Source organism: Myotis davidii, unplaced genomic scaffold (assembly GCF_000327345.1).
Source record: "Myotis davidii unplaced genomic scaffold, ASM32734v1 scaffold37, whole genome shotgun sequence".
Classification (NCBI taxonomy): domain Eukaryota; kingdom Metazoa; phylum Chordata; class Mammalia; order Chiroptera; family Vespertilionidae; genus Myotis; species Myotis davidii.
In genome coordinates, this window is record NW_006289395.1 from 72519 (window position 1) to 82419 (window position 9901).

The window sequence follows — 9901 nt, forward strand, 5'->3', positions numbered from 1 at the left end:
CGCTCTCCCCAGACTCGGTGGAGTGGGAGGGGCGCAGCCTCCTGAAGGCGCTCGTCCGGCGGGCCGCGCTGAGGTGAGTACCCGCGGCCCCCCGCCCCCGGAAGCCGCCCGGGCCTCTCTGACATCCGCCTCCTCTGGTCCTCAGGGGAGAGAGGGTCCACGTCCTGGGCTGTGAAGTGAGCGAGGAGGAGTTCCGGGAAGGCTTTGATTCCGGCACCAACAGCCGGTAAGTGCAGGTTGGAAGAGAGGCCGTGGAATGTGAATGTCCCTTAAAGCAGCAAGACCAGGGTCTGGCGTGGGAGAGGTTCCCGTCCGTGACGCTTGGGCTAAACAGCCGCCTCGGGCGGTGAGTAAAGAAAATGCAATTTATGTAGGAAAACGGGTTGGGGAACGGGGATGTCCAAAGGGAAGTGCGACACAGCACTAAGCCGAGGATGTTGGGTCTCGGATGGCAGCAGAGCCACACTGAGGACAGTGAAACCAGGAAGGGCCTAGAACAGCGGTTCTCAACCTGTGGGTCGCGACCCCTTTGGGGGTCAAACGGCCCTTTCACAGGGCTCACCTAAGACCATCGGAAAACATATATAACTACATACCGTTTTTGTGATTAATCACTATGCTTTCATCATGTTCAATTTGTAACCATGAAATTGGGGGTCCCCACAACGTGAGGAACTGTATTAAAGGGTCGCGGCATTAGGAAGGTTGAGAACCACTGGCCTAGAAGAAGCAACAGGAACGCCTGGGCTGGGCTGCTTGGCCCACTGAGAAGTCGGAGAAAAGGAGGCCTTGGAGACAGGGTCAGGGGGTTAGCCCCGGATGATTTGCCACTGACCTTGCTCCCCTGGTTGCAAGTCTGGTGGGGTCCCTTGGAAAAAAGAAGGGGGAAGGGAATGGCTCTGGCGTGTTCCCCTGGGGAAGAGGGGGCGCTGGGTCCTTCTTCCTTAGTGACTGTGTATCTCTTGCAGTTGGGAATCTTGGGGGAGGTCTTAGAGGAGGGTCTTAATAGAATATTCATCAGCTTTTCAGGTGTGTCCTTTCAGGGTTCTTTTTTTTTTTTTTAAATATATATTATTGATTTTTTACAGAGAGGAGGGAGAGAGATAGAGAGTTAGAAACATCGATGAGAGAGAAACATCGATCAGCTGCCTCCTGCACATCTCCTACTGGGGATGTGCCCGCAACCCAGGTACATGCCCTTGACCAGAATCGAACCTGGGACCCTTCAGTCTGCAAGCCAACGCTCTATCCACTGAGCCAAACCCGTTTCAGCCTTTCAGGGTTCTGGTCTCCACTGATTGGACCGTGCCAGAGCAGGGTCATTAGTCAGTGGTCCTTAGGCAGCCATGGGGGTCACTTGTCTGGTTTTCCTGCTTTTGGGGGCCTGGAGCTGCAGTACAGCTGAGGCCTAGATGTTATCTTTAGGAAAAAATGGTCAGGCATCCAAACTGTGATACGACAGGAGGACAGCTTATCCTGGAGGCGAGGTTCTCGTTCTCCCAGTTTTGCCCTTGCTAGGCAGCTGGGGCTTTCTGTACCTGGCCCTTCCTTCCTGTGTTAACGACTGTCTAACGGTATGTAGGAGCAGCTACTTATTCATTGGATGAATCGATAGGGATCTTTCAGGAGGCAAGAATGAGCAAGAGGAATGTTAAGGAGTGGTGAGTATGTGGAGAATCCACTGCAGAAATTATAGAATGTGAAAGAAGTAGAGGGTAAAGGCCAACAGACGAGTTTAGCACTAGAAGCTGTCCTGGAGAAGAAAAGTAAACCTGTTCTGCCTTTTGAGTTATTCAGAATCGGATCCCAAACTTGCATCAACACTTAACTGCACACTACTGAGGGATTTGCCCCATAGGCAGAGGGAACAGCATATGCACAGTTAGGGATGTATGGGGAAGGCATACCTGTTCATGGATGATGGAAGAGCTTACTGAGGTCAGACAGAAAAAGATACCTGAGCCCTAGCCAGTTTGCTCAGTGGATAGAGCGTTGACCTGCAGATTAAAGGGTCCCTGGTTCAATTCCAATCAAAGGGCTCGATCAGGGTGTATGCAGAAGGCAACCAATCAATGTGTCTCTCTCACGTTGATGTTTCACTCTCTCTGTCTTTCCCCCTTCCTTCCACTGTCTCTAAAAAACAATGGAAAAATATCCTGGAGTGTGGATTAGCAAAAAAAAAAAATACCCGATAGCTCTGGCCAGCATGGATCAGTGGTTAGAGCAGGGGTGGGCAAACTTTTTGACTCGAGGGCCACAATGGGTTCGTAAACTGGACCGGAGGGCCGGAACAAAAGCATGGATGGAGTGTTTGTGTGAACTAATATAAATTCAAAGTAAACATCATTACATAAAAGGGTACGGTCTTTTTTTTTTTTTTTTTTTTTTTTTAGTTTTATTCATTTCAAACGGGCTGGATCCGGCCCACGGGCCGTAGTTTGCCCACGGCTGGGTTAGAGCATTGGCCCGCAAACCCAGACGTCGTGGGTTCTATTCTGGTCAAGAGCACAGACCTGGGTTGTACATTCCCGACCCAGTTGTGGTGCATTTGGAAGGTATCAATTCATGTGGCTTTCTCACATGGATATTTTCCTCTCCCTCCTCCTTCTCTTCTGCTCTCTCTAAAATCAATGGAAAAAATATCTTCCAGTGAGGATTAACAACAACAACAAAAGGATGCCTGGTAGTGAAAGGTCTTACAGAGTCTGAGAAGGAGTTTAGATGTTGTAAAGGAAGTGAGGAGTCATTTGAAAATTTGGGAGGGTAGTATCATCATTCCTGTTAGATTCAGTGACCACAGTATTGAGTAGTGTTGGCAGGGTGCAGCCTGGCGATAGGGAAACCAGGTGGGAAAATTATTGCAGTAATCCAGGTTGACTCAGGTGGGTATGTATTGAGCACCAATTGTGAACCAGCTACCCACTGGAGATAGAGTGGTGAATGGGGCAGATAGGATCCCTATTCTTATGAACTTAGAGCATATTGGTAGGAGGTGACAGACCTGACTGAGGGAATGGCAGTAGGAATGGAGAGATTAGGACAAATGTTAAAGGACTTGAGCCACTTATAGATGGACTTACAGATGTGGGGTAGAGGCAAGCTTCCAGGTCAGGAGGTCCCTGAACCCATTTACGTTGCCTGATTAAGAAAGATTATTTCCTAGTCTAGGTAGCTCCATGAATTATAACAAGTTTATATCTGTCTGTTGGGCCCTAATTTTGTACCAGTCATTGCGAGAGAGGTGATGCTGTATGTTAAGATGTCATTTGAAAGGGAACAGAAGATAGAGAGGAGGTGTCTGGGAAAAGTTCTGCCGCCATGACGCTTTCCCAGGATTGTTCGCCCACACCAGCGTCCCTTTCCTGAACTGCTGTTTTACCTGTAGTTCTTAATGACATGTAGACCGCATAACTGAACTTGTGACCTTTGCTAAGCCGTTCTACAGGCTGGAACCATGTCTCCTGTTCTTTCCTTTCTCCTTATCCATCCAGAGATAGGCACCACTCAACATATTTGACAGTGATGACAGCTAACGTTTACCACGTATTTAGTGTGCTTCAAGCACTGTCCCAAATATCAAGAGGTTTGTATTCCTGTTTCACAAATGAAGAAACCAAGTCTTAGATTAAGTAATTTATCCTTTAGGTGACCTTGGGCAGTTAGTAAACCCAAGCTTCAAGTTCAGGGCTGTCTGATGCCAAAGTCTGTTTATTCAATCACTATATTCTATTTCTCAGTTACTACCTTTCACTGGTGTATAAGATATTGGTAAAAATTGAGAAAATAGTGCCACAAAGATCAGAGGATGAATTTCAGGAGTGGGGTGGGGGGTAGTATTATGTTGTCTGCTGTTTTCTCTTTGTAGGCTGGTTTACCATGACCTCTTCAGAGACCCTCTCAACTGGTCAAACACTGGAGAAGCCCTTCCTGGGGGGCCCCTGGGAGTCTTGAGAGCACTGTGCAGGAGAACAGGTCCTGGTGCTGTCACCATTGCTCTTGATTCTCTTAGCTGGCTGCTGCTTCACCTTCCCTGCACCACTCTCTGCCAGACCCTGCATGCTCTGAGCCGTCAGGACTCCCGCCCTGGTGAGACCCTCCTTCATTACTTCCCCCCATATATGTCCCTCTGCCAGGGAACATAACTCTTTCTACCCTAGGAAACAACAGATCAGGGATCTCCAGGTGGATCTTTTTTCATCTCTTTTTTAACATTTATTACTTTAACCATTTTTAAAAAATATGTTTTTATAGATTTTAGAAAGGAAGGGAGGGGAAGACAGAGAAGAAGAAACATTGACAAAGCTGCCTCCAACATGCCCTCTACTAGGGATTGAGCCCGCAACCCAAGCATGTATCCTGACCAGGAATCTAACTGGAGATCTTTTGGTGCATGGGTCAATGCTCAACCAACAGCCACACAAGCTAGGGCTTTTTTTCATTTTTTTTTAAAGTATATTTTTATTACAAAGGGGAAGGGAGAAGGAGAATGAGAAAGATAGAAACACCAATGATGAGAGAATCATTGATCGGCTGCCTCCTGCACACCCCCCACTGGGGATCAAGCTCACAGTCTGGGAATCAAACCATGACCTCCTAGTTCATAGGCTGATACTCAACCACTGAGCCATGCTAGCCGGGCCTTTTTTTCATCTCTTTAACCTTTATACTAGTTCTTGACTTCTCTGTAATGCCACCTACCAATCACTTTTCCAAGTTCATTTTTACTCATCTATTTTATTCATTCAGCAAACATTAAATACATATAGCATGTTAGATATTATTTTAGATAATAGGAAGATAAAGACTTTACTGTAGTCAGGTTCTTGTCTTCCAGGAGCTCAAAGTTCATCAAGGATACAGACAAGTAAACAGATAATTACAAGATAATCTGATGAGAGCCATGATGATTGTCCTGACCGGTTTGGCTCAGTGGATAGAGCGTCGGCCTGCGGACTGAAAGGTCCCAGGTTCGATTCCGGTCATGGGCATGTACCTTGGTTGCGGGCACATCCCCAGTAGGAGATGTGCAGGAGGCGGCTGATCAATGTTTCTCTCTCATTGATGTTTCTAACTCTCTATCCCTCTCCCTTCCTCTCTGTGAAAAATCAATAAAATATATTAAAAAAAAAGAGCCATGATGATAGAGGAACGTGTACAAAGTACCTTCAATAAGGAACTGTCTTAGAGCAAGGGGTCAGCCCAGCAAATATGGCCAGGCCCATGGCACTAGGAAGTACAGGGTGGGGCAAATGTAGGATTGCAGTTGTGAGTACACGAAATCAAGAGTTTATTCTTGTATTTTTATTTATTTATTGTCTTCCATCTGAACAACTGTAAACCTACTTTTGCCACACCCTGTATACTCTGGGTACTAGCATGGACTTTGGAGTCAGACACCTGGCTTTATATTATGGTACTTGATCTCTCAGTGCTTCAGTTTCCTCTCTAAACATGTGGAATTGCCATTTTTTGTAGTTCAGATGTAGTCAAATGTCAAATATGAGCAAGTTCATATAGTTCAACCCCAAAATGCTGACCTGTAAGGATTGAAATGTTACAGTAAAGTGTTTAGTGTAAATGCTCTGGCACTCGTAAATGCTCCCCAAAAGGGAGGGAGTCAAAGGCACTAATGGGATCTTGGCAAGTTCCAGAAGCTGCAGGTCAGTATGTGAGAAGCAGGGGCCAGATGACGAAAGTGTCAGTTCATCCTTAAGGCTTGGAGTTGCCCCTGAGAGTTGTAGTCAGTGGTTTCCTGATCAGATTCACATTGGAGTAAGAAAATACCCTGGACCCTGGTGTTTGGAATGTCTCCTACCTCAATCCACTTCTCTGCCTGACCCCCCCTTTCATGCTGATACCTGTAGGATGAGTCACACATCTTTCCTGTGACAAAGGAGAGAACATGCAAATATGAGTCAGTTTACCACTGTTAAAAATCTCAGGATGTTGTGCTGTGAATATTTTGTTTTGTTGCTGCTTATACTTACTATAAAATTTTCATTTTTTGATGTACATTTCCTTTCCTTTTTGTTAAATTTTCCTTTACATTTCATATCCTTTTTGTTTTTAAAGTATTTATAGATTAAACAGAACAATAGACATGTACTATATATGAGAAAGGTTAAAACGGAATCATTTGGGGGTCTGGAAGGGATTAATTAAATTTACATTATTTCTAATGGGGAAAAAATGATTCGGTTTTCAAATAGCCTTCCGGAACAAATGAAGCTCAAGAAATGAGGTTCCACTGTACATGAGCGGTGAGAGCTGAAGGAGCTCAGTGCAGGGCCGTGAAACGGGACACACTAAGTCAGTAGCGTGGCAGAGAAGTGATGGCGTGTGGGCCTGCTTCTCTTTATTTGTTCCCTGGGCTCCAACTATGTGACCTGCATTTCTTGTCCCTCCAGATGACAGCTCCCCAGTGGAACATGTGCGTGTGCTGGGCCTGCTACATGAAGAGCTTCATGGCCCAGGCCCTGTGGAAGCAGTGAGCTCCCTTGCTCAGATTGAAGTGACCTTGAGTGGTTCAGGGGACCAGGCCTCAGCTCACATTCTCTGTCGGAGGCCCCAACATCATCCAACACATAAGGTCAGGAGAATCCTGGGAGGACCAGAGGTTGGGTTCGGACAGAGGGGAAGAACAACAACAAAAAAACCCCACAAAAACTGATGTGATGAAGCACTTCTCTGTGCTTTCATCATTTCGTTATTTTCCTCATTTAATCTTCACAGCTACCCTGTGAGATAGTTTTATTACCCCTGTTTTGCAGCCTGGGAAACTCTGATTCTGTGAGCTTAACCAATAAAAGACACTGCCTTCCAGGAAATGGAAATGGAGAAAAAACGGGGAGGGGTTACTAGGTGGGGAAGGAACAAGTCCATAAGGAGAAGTTTGAAGGAGGGGTGAGAGTTAGAGAGCAAGAGCTGAAAGCAGTTGCATAGCTGATTGGGGCTGGCATTAGGTCTTTAGTTCTCTCTGGTTTCTTCAGTAAGATTGGGGAAAAAACTTTAATACTCTCCTTTCTTTTCCCCAGATTCAGTGGTTCACCATCCTGCCTGACTTCAGCCTGGATCTCCAAGGGGGGTCTCCCCTAAAGTCCCAGCCCCACCCAGATCCTCGCACACACCCGGTATCTAAGAGTGCCAGGGCCAGAACAAGAGAATGGAGTTGGGATCTGGCAAAAAGAATAAAAACTGCAGAGGTTTGGAGGTGGGGTCAGAGATTATGGGGATGGGGCATAGTGACAGCATCCTTTGTACTTACAGGTGGATCCCACTACTCACTTGACCTTTAACCTTCACCTGTCCAAGAAAGAGAAGGAAGCCAAAGATAGCCTGACCCTGCCCTTCCAGTTCAGCTCAGAAAAGTAAGGCTGCAGCCTATATCCCTGGGTCCTTAAGTATAGAGCCCAGTATCTGTGCCCAAGAGGTGGGGTGACAACAGGTTATTGATTAACCTCAGGCTTTATAAGGGTTGAAGTCCATCTCCAGAGCCAAGTCTGGGGAGTGGTTCTCTACCCACCCATACCCCAACAATGACAAAGCACCGTTGTGGCCTTCTCCATTACAGCCTTGGGTCCCAGCCCCACATCTGGGTCTCAGCTGAGCCAGAACAAGACCCTGGGGAAAAGGCCCTATCTCCAGGCAACAGTACCAGGACAGGAAGCCAGATGGGGAGGGCAAAGGCAGGTTAACAAGGGCTTAGAGATACCTGTTTTGTGCCCAGTGTGTGGGTGCATGAAGTAAGACTATGGCAGGATCCTTGCCCTCAAGCTACTAGGAGTATTATTAGGAGAACGGTGTTGAGTATCTATTCCAGGACCAAATGGTGCTTCGGTAAAACTAAACCAGGAGCTCAGAGAAAGGGACTTGGATCAAGAAAATACGGAGTACAAAGAAGGAGTCATAGTTACCAGGTATAGGGTATTCAGATAGGACCCTTGTTACCCACCCTCACCAGCACCAATTCTTCTCTCTCAGACAGCAGGCTCTACTGTGCCGTGGTTTAGGCCAAGCTACCAGCCATATCTTCTATGAGCCAGACGCTTATGATGACCTGGACCAAGAGGACCCAGATGATGACCTAGATATTTGACTAGACTGAATTGGAGGGGGGTGCGGAGACCTTGGGCCTATAACCATTGTTCCAGTTGGCCTTACCTTGTTTCTTCCCCATCTTTGTTTCCTGTGTCTCTGGAGACCCTACCCCGTGACCCATGAGCCAGGGAGCAGTGTCCAGTCAGGACAGAAAGTGAGATGGGCCCTAGCTGGTTTGGCTCAGTGGACAGAGCATCAGCCGGCGGACTGAAGGGTCCTGGGTTCGGTTCTGGTCAAGGGCACGTACCTTGGTTTCAGGTTCCCCGGCCCTGGTCAGGGTGCATGCAGGAGGCAACCAATCAATATGTCTCTCTCACATCGATGTTTCTGTCTCTCCCTCTCCCTTCCACTCTCTAAAAATCAATGTAAAAATATGAGGATTAACAAAAAAAAAAGTGGGATGGGGCAGAGGGAAAGGTGAGAGACTAGGAAACGTATCACACACACGCCTAATAAAATATTTTTTTATTAAAAAATTCTGGTAGCTATTTAAGCAAGAGTTGGGAGTAGAAGGACTGGAAGATGTCAATGGATTAAGGAAACCAAGAACCTGAGTCTTTAAGGGTCAGTAGTGTTGGGCCTGAACAAGGAATTGGTGGAATGGTGGCCTGGCACACCCTTAGACTCAATGGGGGGTTTTGTTTGTTTTTTTTAGCTGTAACAGGTATACTAAGGTTCCAGGCTCCCTGCAAGGATCTCAGTAGGAAAAAAGCAGAGGCCCTGAAGGGAAAGAAAGAAGCCTACTTTCCAAAACATACTTTTTATTACTGTACAAAAAGCACATCCGCCCCTCCTTTGTTCTCCCCCTCCCAGCCCCCAGGGAACTGTATGTGGTGTACAGGACTGCATGACCCATGGCTGCCGCCGCACATCCTACCCACAGGCTGAGCTCTGCCCGAGGTCCTTTCAAGTGTCTCGGTTGCCAGGCTGGGGCAACGGGAGTCCCAGCTCACACATACTCCTTGGCAGAGCTGGGCTTGGAGTAGGAGCGGGGCGCACCATACCTAGCTTTGCCCTCACTGCCAGGACAGGAGCAGGAGAGCATTGCACCTCCCAAGAGGATCAGAGCAGACCCTGCCCAGCCGATGAAGATGGCAGGACCAAACTCGTACCTGTGGGGAGAGGGGATTGAGGTCAGAAACCCTGGCCTGTCTCTCCAGACCCCAGACCTGTCCCCTCAGGAGGCAAGACTCCCATACTTACTTAGTATTCATGGGGACCAAAGGGTTATAAAAGTCTGTGATAATCTTATGGCCGTACCAGGAGCAAGCTATCAAAGCAGCCAGACCTAGAGGGACAAGGAGGATGTAGATACTGTGAGACCCCTCTAACCAGCACCACGTCCGCCCTAAGTCCTCAGAGCCCTGAGGCCGCCTTGGACCTGTGACTCACCCGCCACGATGAAAATGATGCCTCCGGTCATGGCTATGCGGGCCTTTTTCACTTTGTCGTCTCCCCCACAGCGTGTGCACTTCATGCCCATCGCGGCCACGAACATGGCCATGAAGCCGAGCACGAGGGACACCACCATGAGCGCTCTGGTGGCCTGGAAGGCGGCTGCGAGGGGGGAGAGAGGCCTTTCATGACGGAGGCAGCAGCCTTCGGACCACCCCAGCCTTCGAGCCCGCGGCTGCCCGAGGCCCGGCCGGTTCTGGGTGGCTCCCGGCTCCGGGGCCTCCAGCTCCGCCCCGCCCTGCCTCAGCTCTGCGACTCGCCCGGGGCGCCCGGGTTTCGATGAAACTGCCCTGGGCAGGGGGAAGGGGGAAGGGACTGCGGAGGCGGCGGCTGGAGGCTCCTCACGGGC

At 48.3% G+C, this 9901-nt stretch overlaps 2 protein-coding genes across 2 annotated transcripts in view; one reads left to right on the forward strand and one right to left on the reverse strand.

The window, feature by feature from the left end:
- Window positions 1-2: 2 nt before the first annotated feature.
- On the forward strand, window positions 3-8331 carry ELP5 (elongator acetyltransferase complex subunit 5; the record flags this gene model as incomplete). Its single annotated transcript, XM_006761625.2, has 7 exons — window positions 3-73; window positions 146-226; window positions 3866-4086; window positions 6408-6589; window positions 7035-7130; window positions 7267-7367; window positions 7981-8331. Coding segments are annotated over 7 exons (867 nt in total), but the record flags the coding sequence as incomplete, so codon positions are not given.
- Window positions 8332-8841: 510 nt separating this feature from the next.
- CLDN7 (claudin 7) overlaps window positions 8842-9901 on the reverse strand; it is a 21889-nt gene continuing 20829 nt past the window's right edge. Inside the window, exons 2-4 of the mRNA XM_006761626.2 lie at window positions 9490-9654; window positions 9301-9385; window positions 8842-9209 (exon numbers count right to left, since the gene is read on the reverse strand). Coding sequence (XP_006761689.1) covers window positions 9047-9209; window positions 9301-9385; window positions 9490-9654 — 413 coding nt within the window. The 3' untranslated portion in view covers window positions 8842-9046. The remainder of the gene's footprint in view (window positions 9210-9300; window positions 9386-9489; window positions 9655-9901) is intronic.